At 40.3% G+C, this 16,748-nt stretch overlaps 2 protein-coding genes across 7 annotated transcripts in view; one reads left to right on the top strand and one right to left on the bottom strand.

Moving 5' to 3' along the window:
• The window catches only part of IST1 (IST1 factor associated with ESCRT-III), a 31,699-nt gene extending 23,564 nt beyond the window's left edge, over positions 1-8,135 (top strand). For 3 of the 6 annotated variants that reach the window (XM_023245043.2, XM_023245042.2, XM_045047289.1), the window contains 6 exons: positions 1,622-1,705; positions 2,214-2,324; positions 3,216-3,422; positions 4,061-4,153; positions 5,256-5,304; positions 6,733-8,135. In XM_023245043.2, coding sequence (XP_023100811.1) covers positions 1,622-1,705; positions 2,214-2,324; positions 3,216-3,422; positions 4,061-4,153; positions 5,256-5,304; positions 6,733-6,932 — 744 coding nt within the window. In that variant the 3' untranslated portion in view covers positions 6,933-8,135. Of the gene's footprint in view, positions 1-1,621; positions 1,706-2,213; positions 2,325-3,215; positions 3,423-4,060; positions 4,154-5,241; positions 5,305-6,732 lie in introns of all 6 variants that reach the window. The other 3 variants (XM_023245044.1, XM_023245045.1, XM_045047288.1) reach the window with 3 other exon arrangements.
• PKD1L3 (polycystin 1 like 3, transient receptor potential channel interacting) overlaps positions 6,561-16,748 on the bottom strand; it is an 84,511-nt gene continuing 74,323 nt past the window's right edge. The window contains 10 exon segments of the mRNA XM_045045855.1: positions 6,561-9,626; positions 9,628-9,713; positions 11,827-11,928; positions 12,424-12,625; positions 13,830-13,907; positions 13,909-13,988; positions 14,598-14,662; positions 14,665-14,691; positions 14,694-14,865; positions 16,360-16,367. Of these exon segments, the coding sequence (XP_044901790.1) occupies positions 9,584-9,626; positions 9,628-9,713; positions 11,827-11,928; positions 12,424-12,625; positions 13,830-13,907; positions 13,909-13,988; positions 14,598-14,662; positions 14,665-14,691; positions 14,694-14,865; positions 16,360-16,367 (863 nt within the window). The 3' untranslated portion in view covers positions 6,561-9,583.

Genomic DNA, 16,748 nt, shown 5'->3' with positions numbered 1-16,748 from the left:
AGCACAGAATCCTGTTTTCTACCTCAAGGGTGTAAGCTGGCTGCCAGAATTTCTGAGAACCATGGGAGGAGGAAGCCAAAGGTCTCATTCTTGTCTTATAGAAGACTTAAAATTTTGGTTGTCAGTAAGTATCTTTGCTCTCTGCTGTGCGTGGAGTTCAGAGTCCTATTAGTTTAACCTCCCCAGAGAGTAAGCCTCCTGTATTCTATTCCTGTAGGGATGGTAGTCCTAGAGTTTTGTTGGTAGAGGAATGGGAGAGTAGAGGCAACAGGTTCTTCTTTTTTTCTTTTCTTTTTTCTTTTTCTGTTGTTTTCTTTTTAAGTAAGTTCTGCGTCTGTCATGGGGCTTGAACTCACGACCCTGAGATCAAGAGTCACATGCTGTACCAGCTGAGGCAGCCAGGCAGTTGCTTCTTATATAGACTTTTAACTTTTTTAGTCTCTGTCTCTCTTTTTTCTTTTTCTTTTCTTTTTTCTTTTTAAGTAATCTCTACACCCAACGTGGGGCTTGAACTCATGATCAAGAGTTGCATGTTTCTCCAACTGAGCCACCCAGGAGCCCCAACCCGGGGTTAAAACCTCATTTTAACCTCTTCTATACTTTTCCTTTATATGAAGATTTATTCAAGATGAAACAGATTTATATGTTTGTTTTTTAATGAACTCATTAAAAACTAGAAGAAAACTAGGCAGATTTAAAAAGATAATCTCATAGTGGAAAAGGCCACAAAAGCCATGAACAAAGTGATTACATTAATATAATAAAAAATTTCTGCATAGTATAAAGCAACCAAGAGCGTTATCAAAAGACAAAGGACTAAATTACATCATAAATACCGGGTCTATGTACTGAACAATGAGTGCCTCCTCACTGAGCTCTCAGGTGTTGGGACCACTCTGGTTCGATGCCAGTCATTTCCTGCCTGGACTATTACAGTAACTTCTTGAATCTTCTTTCTATACCTACTTTGGTTTCCTTTAGTCTCTTCACCATTCTGTCAGAACAGCTTAGGGTTCTGTTCAAAACACAGATCTGATCCTGTCACTACCTCTTGCTTTAAAGCCCTTTAGTAGCTGTTGTTCTTGTGATAGAAACAAAATTCCTAATATGACCTATATGATTCTGCATTTTCTGGCCCCCACATGCCTTTCTTACTTCATTTCCTATGGCACTCCTCCCTTGGGCTCAACACTTAATTTATTTCAGCTTGAGGATTGGCCCTGTTTTTCCACCAGAGGCCTTTGCACATGCTGTTTCTTTGCCTTGGTGGCGTTTATTACAGCTGCATTTGTAATTTTGTGTGATTGAGTAATGACTGTTTTCCTCAGAGATTATAAGCCTCTATAAGAACAGTGTCTGTTTTTGTTCATTGTGTTTATAGCATATATCATAATGTCTGTAATAGAATTTGGCACATAGTTACAGCTCAGTGGATGGCTGGATAAACAAGTACGAATATGTACCCCTTAAGGCTTTATAGACCCTGGTTGTTTTGAATTCTTGTAGTAGAAAGAAGCATGTTTACTATTGTTAGGAGGAAGCTTGAAGTAGTTTTTAGGAATGGTTTCCACTTTTATTTACTGTTTTGCCTTTTTTTTTCTTTTTTTTTTTCTCTCTGTAGGTTGCTGATCAGCTCTGTGCCAAGTATAGCAAGGAATATGGCAAGTTATGTAGGACCAACCAGATTGGAACTGTGAATGACAGGGTAATGAACATACTTGTTAATAAACATGATGCAGTAGACAGGGCATGTGGGCATGTTATGCTATTGCCTGTGTTGATTCTCGTGGGTTCTGCTGTATGGCTGAGTTAATCTAGGGTTGCATATTTCATAGGGTGAGAGGCTTTCTGGTTGGCAGTGTCGTCAGCTCCTTACTCCGTCCCTAAACTTCTGATTGTGAGGCCCCCCCACCCCCATCCTTTGTGCCTCTTGTGATTTGTGGATGTAGAAGCGAGGAGAGAAGTGGATGAATTCAAATGTGGACGGCGGTGGTATCAGTCTTAGCAACACCTGGGTTGTGTGTAACCAGAGAACATGAAAGAGGCATGGTTTTGCAATATGTCTCATGACTGAAAAAAGAAATCATGTAACTAGTCTGAACCCCTTTTTTCTCATTTTACATATAAAATAAGAGGAACAAAGTTTAAAAGTGAGACAAGTTAGGTTTAAGGCTAGTTGGCATAGATGTTAATCCTGGGTGTTTTACTTATAGCTAATGCACAAACTGAGTGTGGAAGCCCCACCCAAGATCCTGGTGGAGAGATATCTGATTGAAATTGCCAAGAACTATAATGTGCCCTATGAGCCCGACTCTGTGGTCATGGTGAGTTTAGAGTCTTTCAGAGTACAAAGGGAAATGAGTCTTTGGATATCATTTTCTTTAAAAATAACCATATTCTTTTCATTAAAGTTTGTGTGTGGGAGTTTAAGCCTTTCTCTGCTTGGGCAACAATAAATATGCCTGCAAAGAGTATTTTAAGGATCAGATGAGATGAATGATGAAAGCACTTTGAAAAGGTACAGACCTTGATACAAATACAAAATGGCATTGTTGGTTTTCAATGAATTTCACTGAATTGAAGCAAGAAAGGATCCTGAAAGATTTATTGGGTGCCTGCCCTGTGCCAGACAGTACACAGAAATACAGAGATAAAAACAAGGTCACTGTCCTAAAGAGGCTTATAGTGTAAGGACGGCAGATGTACAAATAATAATCACTCAGTTAAGGTTGGTGGGGTGTAGTGTGTGGTTTAGTATGCTGTTTAGACAACCTCCCCCCCATCCCAAATACACTTCAGGATAAAAGCATTTATCCTCCCAGCTCTTGAGAATATTGGTGACTGGTGCTCATACACAGCTGAGTGCTCCTCCAGGAGTGGCTCTCAGAAGAAAGCTGCTTCATCCAAAGTCTTTCCTTAGGGGCAGCCTGTAGTTAGTAACTGGGATTTTAGACTCTGCCCCATTTGAGGGCACCTGCTGCAGACCCATCCCAGCTCCAGAGCTCCCTAAGGAATTGACTGAGCAGTTGCTATGACTACATGGCAGCCCAGCTTTTCCCTTTGCCCAGCCCTGCTTCCTTCACTCCCCACAAGTCTTTATCCCAAGAGACTACCCCAGTAAACTTCCTCCATGCTGACCTGCATCTCTGAGTCTACTTCTGGGGGATCTGGCCTGCAGTGTGGGTTAATGATACAGGTTTCTCTCTTCTTCTCAGGCAGAAGCTCCTCCTGGCATAGAGACCGATCTTATTGATGTTGGATTCACAGATGATGTGAAGAAAGGGGGCCCTGGAAGAGGAGGAGGGGGTGGTTTTGCTGCACCAGTTGGTGGACCTGACGGAACAGTGCCAGTGCCTATGCCTGTGCCTATGCCCATGCCCTCTCCAAGTACTCCTTTTTCCTACCCACTTCCAAAGGGACCAGTAAGTATACATATAAGCGTGGATATAAATTCTAGAAAATGTAATAGAAGAAGAGACACATTGGCTGTATGAATACACACAAAAGTTGTAGGTTGTCAAGATTGAGCAGTAAGAACATTTGGTATTAGTGATCATATTGTGGAAAAAAATACCGGGATTTGGAAAAAGTCTTTTGGTTTGTCTATAGTTAATGATGTGGGAAAATACAGAGAGATGGTGTTAAGGAAACTTTTTCCAATAGGTTTACTGGTAAATAACCTTTGGGACCTTTTGCAGCCATACTAGTTTTTTCCAAACATGAATACTGCTTATTACCAGGTGGAAAAACTTCTTTTGTAGACATTTTGTAGACAAGGTCATTACTAGTAATAGGAGAGTTTGATTATAATCTTTCCTTGTCAACATGGAAGCGGTTAATTTAGTAATTTGAAAACTAGCCTTTGGCTATAGATCTTTGAAGATCTAGAATTCTTCTAGGCATTTTTTTCTCTTTTTTGGCTCTTGAATATATGTATATATTCAATATATATCTTGAATATACACTGAATATATGTATATCTCCTTTACCATACAACAAACCTCAGAAAACTCGGGTTTTTTGGGGCCGTGTCTCTGATGTTACCTTTCTCCTCTTGCAGTCGGATTTCAATGGATTGCCAATGGGGACTTACCAGGCTTTTCCCAATATTCATCCACCTCAGATACCAGCAACTCCCCCATCGTATGAATCTGTAAGTGGTTGAGCCTCTTTTGTAAGCAGCAGGAGAGTGACTCCCATGAAGAGAGAGCAAAATAATGGCCACAGGGAAGGCAAAGTTTTGATCAATTCCTGGTACCATCATTGCTCTTGCTTTGGATTCTTGTGTTGCTTTAACATTACCCTGGAAGTTGGGTGGTGGCGGCCGCAGCAACATCATCATTGGTGGCAATGCTTTGTCTGCAATTAAGCCAGGAATCAGGAAGGAGCTGAAGGTCTCTTAGAAAGTTCACGTAGGGCACTTGCCTAGTTTTTTTGGAGTAGGGCAGAGAATTGTTTTGAGTTGGTATAGTCCTGCTGTTGGAATATCATAATTAAAATACCAGTTTTAGGAATTCAACACTGTGTAAAGGAATAGTGGCCAGATTTTTGTCTTAAATAGAAGTGTCCAGTTAGTAAATTTCAGCCGATATTACTAATTTTACATTTTAGTTTTGTAGGTAAAACTTATTATAAATATAATCATTCCTTGAATTGTTGGTGGTTGCACAGCTTTGATTCCAAATTAGAGGGCTCCTTTTCTGTCAGCTTTGTTTCCTTAGCTAGTATGTGCCTTTTGAGACCTATTTCCTTCCATCTGATGAATTACAGAGAAAACAAATTGATATGGCGTTTGCTGGGAGATCCTCCTGTTCCTGAACTTGTTTAGTGTTCTTTCCTTTGGTTTTCCCCTTGGGCTTGGGTTTTTCTTAAGTTTGGTCTTGCATGCATTGAAGCATTGCCCACAGCTGTTTCTAGGAATGAGGTAGAAGATCTTCAGTATTTGAGGACTTGGTTCTTGGAGAGATGAATTCAGTGGGTTAGTGCTTTCTCTCTGCACAGAAGGTGAAGGTATCAAAGAGAGGTGTTATGGTGTGGTAAGAATTTCCTTTTTCTCTGCTTGGTGGTTTAGAGTTTAATGTGGTATCTGTCTAGCTGGAAGATCAGAAAAGAGTACAGGGGGTGGAGGGGCAGTTTGGAGTGGTTCTGTTGCTTCTGCTTAGCTTTTGGAAAACACAGGGGCTTATACCAGTATCAGTACTTTCTCTCTAGTAATGCCTTTGCTTTCTCCCTTGGTAACAGTATTTGTGTTTCAGGTTGATGACGTTAATGCTGATAAGAATGTCTCTTCTGCACAGATTGTTGGTGAGTGTGAGTCAGAAACCCTCAGTGCTGAACCTTTTTGCTGTTTTCTCATTACTGCTTCCACCTCAGAGAAAGTTTTCATGTCCGTGGCATTTTACCCACATGCCCTGTCCTTTCCCTGAGTGTAGTATGACAAAAATAGAACTCAGGATTTCCCTTGTCCATAAAGAAAATACCTTTCTGGCCCCAGAGAATCTTTCAAGTTCCTTGTTTCTGTTGGTGGTATTATTCTTTCAACCTTAAGTTCTTGATGTTCTTGCTGCTTCAACTTTCATTGTATTAGAAGTATCAAAATTACTTGTATTTATATACGTGTTTATATTAACAAACTTGGGCATTAATGAGGGGGCAGTAGATAAAACCATAGTGAATAGCTCAGTGACTTTTCACAGAGCAAGCATGCTGTGTGGCCATCCACTCAGAAAATAAAACACTACTAGCACTTCAGAATCCCAGGGTGGGGGGATGCTTTTAAAATTTGAGGATAGTTGTTTTGTTGAGGTATAATTGACATAGAAAAAAAATACACAGAAGTATATATTTTGATGAGTTTTGATTTTACGTAATAGTGACTTCCGTCAAGGTGTAGAAAGTTTCCATCACCCCAGAAAGTTCTCTTATGTTCCTTCCCAGTCTATTCTACCCTGGAGGCAAATACTGTTCTTATTTTCTAAAACTATAGTTTAGGTTCACCTTTTCTAGAACTTAGATACAAACGGAAAGGGGGATGATTTTAACTTGTAAAATACAAAATGGAAGAGTGGAAATTCTGATTCTATTACATCAAACAATGTAGACATTAATATTCCTTATAAAATTTTTCTTCCCCTAATCCTTAAAGAGTGGCTCATTCCAACAGAATTTTAGTGCCACCCCTTGGACTTTGTTGTTATGGGAGCAGACCTTTGTGAAAGGGCATAGTCTAAGAGAATGCATTGTGTACCTGGTTTCATGTACCACACCTGGAATTTCTCTTTTTTTTATTTTATTTTATTTTATTTTATTTTATTTTATTTTATTTTATTTTATTTTATTTTATTTTATTTTATTTTATTTTTTATATGAAATTTCTTGACAAATTGGTTTCCATACAACACCCAGTGCTCATCCCAAAAGGTGCCCTCCTCAATACCCATCACCCACCCTACCCTCCCTCCCACCCCCCATCAACCCTCAGTTCTCAGTTTTTAACAGTCTCTTATGCTTCTCTTAATCTTTTTTCTTACCATAGGAAAGTAAAACAGGATTCAACTGTATTAAGGGAATGTAGATCTTAATTGTACTGAAAATTTTATTGATCTTTAATCCTATTTTTCTTCTGTGTTTTGATAGTTACATTGTTTTTGCCAAAGGGGATTGTGGGCTTTGAGGATCTGAGCCCCTTCTCTGGCTTTTGTAACACTGGGCTCCTTACCCTTATTTAATTAGGTCCTGGGCCCAAGCCGGAAGCCCCCGCAAAGCCCCCTTCCAGACCTGTGGACACCTGCGACAACTTTGTACTACCAGAGTTGCCGTCTGTGCCAGACACACTACCGACTGCATCTGCTGGTGCCAACACCTCAGCATCTGAGGACATTGACTTTGATGATCTTTCCCGGAGATTTGAAGAGTTAAAAAAGAAAACCTAGATCTCTTAAGCCAGGCAACCTCCAGGCTCTGGGATTTGAGACGGCACTGTTTCTCCTTGTAACAAAGAATCTCCGTGCAATTCTTTTTCATCTCTTACCATCACTGAGCACACTTTTCCTTTGGGCTCTCTTCCTGCTCTAAATTCTGCTGCTTTCCAGTTCTCTGTTGCTCTTAAGAGACTAACATTTAGAGTCAACGAGGCCAGAGCAGCCTTGGCAACCTTGCTTGTTCGTCTCCTTTGAGTGTGATCCCAGGTTCGCCCGTCACCTGTCCTTCTGTCCCTCCGCAGGGAAAAGGTGAAAGCATTGTAAGGAGAGCTGCCAAAGATGGCTGGACACGGAGGACATTACTTCATGAAGTCTCTCTCAGTCCTGTGCTGAAGTTCTAGATTTAGAAACAAACCCCTCTGTACAGAGGGATTTGTGGTGAGCAAGAATCAAGACAAAAAGGTGTGATATGAATGGGAAGAGAGACTGATGCTGGAAGCCTCTTTAACAGTTCTTGGAAGCTGGGTCCTCTCATTGGCATACACACTACTTCTTGCTGCAGGGCATTGTTCTACCTGGATCCAGTTGCAAAGTTTATTTGGAAAGTTGAAGGCTTCTCTTAGTTCTGCTGGATTCTCAGGGAGCCCTCCGTGGCCTTTTGCTTTGAGTGCTGTGTTCTCCTTTTACCAGAGGGCAACACTGCATAAATTCCTGTTTTTCCCCATAGCATGTTCTGTTGGATTGCATTTACTGGCAAATGGCGGACAGGTCACATGTTGGGCAGAAGTCACCATTCAAGGCTAAGGTGGGCTTCCAGTTGCCTTAATAGAAGTACTCAAATCTCTTGGGTAGTGAGCTGGAATGCCTACAGGAGAAGAAGGGTTCTTGTTTTCATTTGAAAACTTTATGATTAAGAGAACCTTTAAAGACTGATTTCAGAAAGTTTTTTGGTGCCCATAAAAAACGTGGCTGTAGTTCACTACTTTCCTAGATGGATGAGACTATTACTGTTGTAACTTAATGTGCTCCTTTTCCCTGTAGATAAGGCTGTCCTTCCCCAGAGGGATGGTTTTGGGATCAGAAGGTAGGACTCTGGCTTATGTGTAGGGTAATGTATATACTTGTTTCAAGCAACTTTAGTGTTTTTGATTGGTTTGTATCTATCTCATAGCTCAGTAGCTGATAATAAAGTTAAAAATTCTGTGCCTTGCTGAATTTGGTTTGGTCAAACGATGAGGTGCATTTGGATTTTAGTGGAGATTATTTTAAGCAGTGACCCATGCTGGGCACAAGCCAGACCTTAACTCTTTGGTTCCCTGGGTCATGGGGACCTGCAGCAGCGAGGAGCCCATTTCAATCTGTGTGTGTGTGTGTTTTAATGTTTATTTTTGCAAGAGAGTGAGCAGAGGAAGGGCAGAGAAGGAGACAGAATCCTAAGAAGGTTCCACACTATCAGCACAGAGCCCGATGTGGGGCTTGAACCCATGAATCATGAGATCATAATCTGAGCCGAAATCAAGAGTCAGACGCTTAACTGACTGAGCCTCGCAGGCGCCCCTCAACTTCTGTATTTAAGCCTAGATAGCATTTGTGAATTTGCTTGGTTACTCCTCTGGGACAGGGCTCTCCATTACCCAAACCTCATGCATTTATCTTTAAGCTGCTGTCAGGGCGCCTGAGTGGCTCAGTCAGTCAAGCGTCTGACTTCAGCTCAGGTTATGATCTCACCGTTAGTGGGTTCTAACCCCTGTTGGGCTCTGTGCTGACAGCTCAGAGCCTGGAGCCTGCTTCGGATTCTGTGTCTCCCTCTTCATTGCCCCTACCCCACTTGTGCTCTCTCTCAAAAATAAACATTAAAAAAAAAAGTAAGCTGCTCTGAGCCCACTTGTGATTCATTTATATTTCCCACAGCCATACTGAAACATTGGTGATGAGTGTTTTTTTACTTGTTGTTTGGCAGCAGAGCTGGATTATTCTGTATCACTCTTACAGGGTTAACCCTTTCCTGACCGTGATCTATAAACAGAAGAACTTGCAGCCACAGGGGATTTTGATTCCTCAGTGATTTACAAAATTAACAGTGCATTATATATAAACATTGGTAATTTTCTAAACTGTGCCATGCAAAGATAAGTAATAATATGCTAAGTAGTAATAAGCCAGGCTGGGAATGGAGCCAGGCTCCATTGTTAATGCCCATTGCTATCATGACCATTTGCTCATGTGTTCTGGTGCCGCTGGATTCCTAGCAAACTCTCTGCAGCACCATCTGTGAATGCACCTTCTTTTAGAGTCTGTTCAAAGACAAAAGGAGAAAAGTGGGGGAAATTAACAATTGATCCTGATGTTGGAGAGAAAAAGTACCACAAGATACCAAAAAAAAGTATGAATAGTAATACTGGAAATTTCCTTTTATGATTTACTGTCAGGCATTGGAGTGTTTCTGCTAAATAGCGGAGGACCAGGTGTTTATAGGACAGTGGATATAGAACATAATATAGTCTTGGTAAACTGGGTTTCCTATAAAAATGGTTGGCAGAGACCAATAAAGGGAATATGCTAATACTGTGCATTATGTCTACCTAAGAGCAGCAACAGTTGAGCTTTTCCAATGATAGAAGAATCATGACATTTATATTTCAGTTACTGAGCCAGAGAGTTACCTACCTTAAGGGACTTTCTTTACCAAAGGCCATGAGGATGACAAACAAAAAGGTTAATGATCACAAGTACTATCAAGATGACACTGGTGAGGATCAGAAAAGAACCCAGGATTAGCTCTAAAACAACAACCTGGAAAGAGAGAATAAAATTTTGAGTTTAAAGATTGTCAGTTTAATTTCTACTTTAAAAATGTAAGTTATATGCTTATGTTTGGGATATAGTCACATAAAATATTTGGTGGAAACTTGGAGAAGCAAAATTATTAAAAAGGAAAATACTTTTGAGTGGACAGAAGAGAAAGAATGATAGACTGGGTGGGTATAAAAATAATTGACTTCAGTGTTTTCACAGGTAAACAGGTGAGTCACAATAGCACTATAATTCAAAACCCATGTGAGTTTTGGCAGTTCTGGAAAATATAAACATGGAGGTTTGAAAGAGTAGCAAAAGGTTACTGAAAAAATACATCAGAAATCCTGAAAACTGTCTCTGCCGTTCTATGACCTCTACTTTAAACACAGGAGCATTCTAATAAAATTTAACAGGTTAACCATAAAAACTGGCTTTTTAGTCTTTTTTTCTTTTTATTTATTTAGAAAATCCCAAGCCGGGCTCAAACTCATGAACTGTGAGATCATGACCTGAGCCAAAATCAAGAGTTGGATGCTCAACTGACTGAGCCACTGAGGTGCCCCTAAGTTGGTTGGTTTTTTTTTTTTTTTTTTAACGTTTATTTATTTTTGAGACAGAGAGAGACAGAGCATAGTTGGTTGTTTTTTTAAGTGTTATCTTTAAAGTGTAATTGCAGAGTTTTGCTAGTCTTTTCAGCATAAAGACATCTCTCAAATACAGGGTTACTAGAGTGGTTTCCATAACAGCATTTTAATTTACATGTTCATTTTAACAAATGATGCACTTTTTCCCTTGATATTTTGGCTCATTCACTGTTGCCACTAGGGTACTGTTAAAAAAACAAAACATGGGGCGCCTGGGTGGCACAGTCGGTTAAGGGTCTGACTTCAGCCAGGTCACGGTCTCGCGGTCTGTGAGTTCGAGCCCCGCGTCAGGCTCTGGGCTGATGGCTCGGAGCCTGGAGCCTGTTTCCGATTCTGTGTCTCCCTCTCTCTCTGCCCCTCCCCCAGTTCATGCTCTGTCTCTCTCTGTCCCATAAATAAAAACGCTGAAAGAAAAATAATAATAATAATAAAAAAAAAAACAGCCCAACAACTTAGAGGGTGAATGTTTATAATAAATACCACTGTGATGGAAATATGTATGACCAAATATATCCTAGTAACAATACATCATCCACTTAAAAGTGCTTAATTATAGCTACTCTAAGTCAACAAGTAACTTGGGACAATCTCAGATTGTGCTATATGACTTTGCCCAGTAAGTATACTCCATTTTCCCTTCACATTGTATATGATTATGATTAAAGCAGAAAAAGAGTTAAGTCAAAAAGGAGGTGTTAGCAAAAGCTTATTGTTGTGATTGTTACTTCCTTAAGAGCTTTAGTAAATAAAGTGTTCCAAGAGTGACGGCTTCATTCACTAATTTGAATTGTAGTTTTTTCTGTCCTAATCAAGTCTATATATGCTAGGGCTACAAATCCTCATCTAGGTTTCCTTGTTCTATCTTTTTTAAGTAGGCTCCGCACCCAATGTGGGACTTAAACTCCTGACCCTGAGATCACAAGTCACATGCTCTACTGACTGAGCCAGCCAGGCGCCCCCCTCCTTTATTTTTTATACTTTTTATACTGAATAGAAGAGACTTGTGTTGATAGTTCTTAGGGGGAGAATACAAGCTGTCTGAAATGAGCATTTATTAACTATAAACAAATATTGCAGTTCTTTCTGGAATTATACCTGCCGAATTTTCTTAAAAGTATACTTCATTGTATACTTAAAAGGGCCATTGGAGACAGAAACAGCAAATAATGTTAATCTGGGTAGGTTATGAGAGTATAAATTGAGGCCTAGTGTCCTGGCAATACGTCTAAGAATATAAGAAATGAGGAAAGTGGGACTAGGTGCTTGAAAAGGGCACATTTCTGAAAGTAACAGCCACTCAAATTGTATTCATAGATAGCACCATAAAATGGAAAGGCAAAGGATCTACACTCCCTTTTCCAGTGTGCAGTGGTGCAGAAAGGGCTGCTTTTTTTGTAAGCAATTCTCCCCTTAAGTATAAAAAACCAAATAGAATCCTGCAGGAAAACCGTGATGGGGTTTTTTACCTCCTTGTGATGAGAGATTCCCATCTTGAGACCAACAGCAGTCACTGCTGAGCTGAAAAAAGTTTGGTAGTCCCAGATGCTCCATCCAAACAGCAGGTTAAACTGGAAAGGACAAAGACCAGTCAGGAGAGGGTAGACCGTAATGAAGCTGGTTTCAGTTCTTTCCCTCCTGAGGTGCTTGATAAGGAGGCCAACACAGAACCAAAGAGAATGGAAATGAAAGAAATGCTTTAGTGGCCATTCAAATCACTATGCCTAAAAGAAACCCTCCCCCACCAACACACACACACACACACACACACACACACACACACACACACACACCCATATTTCCTTTTTAATTATGTAGTGTTTTCATCAATTTATTTGACCTTCACATCAACCTGTGAGCTAAATTTTAGGAGATGAGACAAATTTCTGCATTTAAGTCTCACTACTAAAGTATGGAACTATAACTAAAAGATTTCTTCACTCTTTTCTCCAGAACTCATTGCTAACTTGAACTAATGGTTTCTGATACAGTGCTTTTTCAGGGAGGCAATGTGATTCCAAGGCCAGCACTGCTTTTAGGAAAAGGCAGTGGGAACGAGGGCTTACAGCAATGGCATAGCCTGTCAGCAGGATCAGGATGAATAGCAGGAAGCTGTCCCAGGCTTTGCTGGGTGCTCTACTGACGACCTGCAGCCTGGGGTTAGGATCCAGCAGGTTCCACAGCTGAACAGTTGCCAGTAGAACCAGGAAGCCCATGAGGTGAACGACTGCTGAGTTTACTTTTATTGCCTCATGGAAGCTGATGAACCTGTACCCAGCAAGGCTGACAGTCACTCAGGTGAAGTGTATGCTATCCACTTTTCCAGCTGAAGTGCAGCATCTCTGCAAGTCCTATTGGGTCAAACACTTGTTGATGTCAGAACTCTTCTTTTCAGTGTCGCCTCTGGTACTTGTGGATGTGAGAGCACTGGCAAAAGGCCATGTATTTGGTTGGGAGATCTCCAGAAGCCCTGAAGTGCAACCCCTAGGAGATTACTCCAAATTCATCCTGCAAATCAAGGCCAGCCTCGTCCACTGCCCCGGTTTGAGTTAAATCTCTCCTCAAAAGGAGAGGAGTTAGCCTAAGGAGATGTGCCCTTATGCTGCTCTGTTTTCTGTAGGATAATTAATAGGTTTAACAGTGCTGAAAGTAGAAAGATGATAGGTAAACTAGACGGAAGGGTGTTATATGAGAAATGAATTCACAATCTTGTATTGCAACTTGGAAAGACCCCATAGAGCAAGTTGGTGTCTGATCACAAACTGTTCTAGTGTCTAAGACCTAGGCAGTGCCATACAGCAAGATCGACCTCAACTGTCAACACAACTTAACTGCACAGACACACTCCCTACATAAACAACCCTCTGTAAGTCTGACCTGGAACATTGCTTCATTACACAGATAACAATCCAGACTAGTGACCACTGAAAAAGTCAAGTACCACATGGCAATACTTGGCCTGGGAAATAGATGCTCCTCCCCATGGGAAAGACCAGAGAAGGTGCCCAAAGGGGCACCAGATGTCTCTTAAGTAATGGACAAGCTAATGCATGAACATCCCTACCCAGAAAGCAACCCTCTTTGGATTTAAAAAATGCACTGTGTTGCAGTTTTATTTAAAGCATGATCATTTTTCATGCCTTAGGCTTTATTCTTTGGTCAGGGTGCAAAATATAACTAATTCCAGGTCCTTGCTGTGTGAAATTTGAATGTATTATCCTTGACAAACACATACCTAAGTATTAGGAAGACAGAGGACATTTTCAATATGATTAGCAGTATAAATGGTTTCTTGTTAACTGTCTTCTCAGCTGTGGACATTAGTCGGAGTTCTGTTTTTAACTCTGGTATACCAATATAGGTCTGATAGAGCAGTGGAGGAGGAAAGGGAGTTTGAAAGGATACTTGTGACGAATCAGGAAACTTTGGACGTTGACTAGGAATAGGCTTCGCTCCTTAGTCTCCTTCTTACCTGTTACGGTCATAGTGGTATTGTGCTATGTTTTTCTTATGCAGAGAAATAAGCTTCATGTCAAGACCCAGGATGACAGCTAATGAGGCTTATGCTCGTGTCCAGGATGTTTCTTTTCCTAGTGAAGAACTGCCACCTCTGCTGTTTCAGCCAATGACCCTAAACACAGACGCCACAGTCACTACTGCTTGCCTTAAAGATTAGCCAGGTCTCTCCCTAACGAAGTATTTTAATACTGGCAAAACACTAAGCTGAGCACTTGTCAAATCTAACTTGAACACACTGGGTTATGGTCTTGGTCTGCTCTGTAGTAACTCAGAGACGCTGCTTACAGAAAAGTTCGCCTTTTCCACTACAACTTTCATTGGATACATTATTTCATTTTTGTTGTTTACATTTTAAAAAGTTTCCAAATTAGTTTTCAGGCCTGGAAATAAGACAGGTATTGGCTTATGACAGATTCTCTTTTGGTGCAGTTACCTGTACTTTTGAATACTTGCTCTATTTATTCATATTTTCAATTCTTGCTATTACCTTATATAGGGATAATGCAACTGTACACAAAAAATATTCCTTCTAGAGATTAATCCCTTAGCTCTTGAAAACTGGAAGAGCTACTTGGTGGAAAGCCAGTCACCTTTTAACTGAATTCAGGCTCTGGAAAGGACCAAAGTCATAGCCCTAATTCTAATAATAGCTCATTGTAGAGCTTCCCTGATAACATCTGGAAACTTCAAGAATCTTTTACATCTAACACTTTAAGTTCACCTGTACGAAGGCGTAGTAACAGACTAGGAGATAACAGAGGACTTGTGAGATAACAGACCAAAGTCCTTCTTGGATGCCTGAAGGGAACTTAAATGTCCAGCCTCAGAGAGGTGAAGAAGGCACCTGAGAACAAAGAATACCTGGAGTCAAGAGTCTTTAAAGCTTGTGCCCTCTTCCTTTCAAACTCTGTCTTTGAAATCAGTGCAACTATTCCTGGATTATCTATTACAAATGTTCCTGAATCTCTACATTTTACTTGGTATTTCCTCTAGAGCTGTCACTGGATATTAGCTGAGATCATGTATGTGTTGGAGAAATGTGCTGGCTGCACTATCAATAGAGTGAATGGGTATATTGGTGACCCGACCATGAGGGCAGTGTCTGACTTCACAGCTATTAAAGGTGTTATCCTTGCCAAGCCAGAACAGGTGCAGAGATACACTGACTAGTTGTACTCTTGCAATATGATGTTTGGAAGAGAACTGATGACCGTGATGTAAAGTGTGGGGAGAAGGGAACGCTACTTAAAATACACTTTCAGAAATCAGTATGCTTTGAGCCATTTCAAATTTACTAAGTGTAAAGCACTAATATCCCATGAATACTATCAGTATCCTGTGAATACTCAGATGTTTCTATGATAGACTAAAAAGCCTCAGATTCCACCCAGGACAGTGAGACTGTTGTGTATAAAATCATGACAGGTCTTGTGACTATAAACTTTCATAAGGCCCCAAAATATTAGAATTAAGATGTGTCCCTTAGTAGAAAGTACATTTAAATATAAAAGGAATTCCACTTCACAGAGTTACCTCTTAAGACTGGGACTTTCCCATGTTTACCCCTTTTTATTATTATTTTTTTTAATTTGTATTTTTTGGGTAGTTACTACTAATGAAAAATCCTATGAAGACCCACAGGAAGCCTTCACGCTTCATCTAGAAATAAATATAGAAGTCTAAAATTCCTGATTAAACGCCTGATAGTAAAATGGAAGGATACTGGGGGGCAAATTCTGGGGAAGATAAAGAGAAAATGAAGTTTGACGAGGACAGACTTCCTGTTAAACATAGGGGAACTGAACATACTAGTTTCCCTCTAATCTCATAAAAAGGCCACTACAGTAATAGTGAAGGCATAAAGAACAACCCAAAGAAAAAGAGGAGGGTAGAGACAGCAACAAACTGCTGGAAGCTGGACAACAGAAGGATGACACTGAAAGCAGAGTCAAGAAAGCTGAAACCTAAATCAGCTGTGTAGAAAACCCAGAAGCAAGACTAGAGAGGAAAATTACAGGCATCAGATACTTTTGAAGGTAATGTCAGGTGGAACTGAAAATACAAGAATTGATCGCAAGATCCCAGATTTCCTTCCTCATCATTTGCAACGAGGTATTAGCTACCCATCCTGCCTTCCACCACCCTAAAATTAAAGGTTTATTTCCTACTGATGTTGAACTAGAGAGAATCTGAAGTCAGGGGCACCAGGTATGATCTACTAGAAAAGAATTAAGAGAAAGTTTTTATACCGCTTGGTGAGATGCTTCCCAGGCCCCTTTCTCCACAGGCTCTGAGAGGTCCAACAAGCCTATATCCTCAAGGGAGGAGTTTGGAGGGTCCCTCTATGTGAAAACTGTCCCATAGACCTAGATAACAGTTGACAAGCTCTTTCCATGTGCAAATAACTTCTAAATAGCATTTATTTGCTTTTTACTGTCCCCCTCTTCAATATGAAAAGCTGGCCACATATTTGAACCTCTTACACTGAAAACTGGAGATCAAAACAAAACAACAAATCAAAAAATAAAAGCTTGGCAGCTCTTTCTGCCCAAGGGTCCTCCTGTCTCTGTACTTTAGTAAAATCACTATATAAATAAATAAAGCTCGGAGGCATCAGAGAAAGGGAGCAGGGGAGGAAAAGGAAACAAACCCTGTAACATCCTCACAGTTCAGAGGATACTGCATCCATAAAAGAACAGGACACTATGAAAAAAAAAAACAAACAAGGGCAAACAATTCTTAAAAATTGAAATATAAAGATGAATGCTTCAATTCTAAACCATTTCCAAACCATTTATTGAATTTAGTTCCCAGAAACTAGAAGAAAAAAGATGGAAAAGCAAAACCAAGAAAATCAAAGGATCAGTCTGGT

Source organism: Felis catus, chromosome E2 (genome assembly GCF_018350175.1).
Source record: "Felis catus isolate Fca126 chromosome E2, F.catus_Fca126_mat1.0, whole genome shotgun sequence".
Lineage (NCBI taxonomy): Eukaryota > Metazoa > Chordata > Mammalia > Carnivora > Felidae > Felis > Felis catus.
The sequence above is the reverse complement of the archived record's forward strand: the minus strand, read 5'-3'. Positions and strand labels throughout refer to the sequence as shown.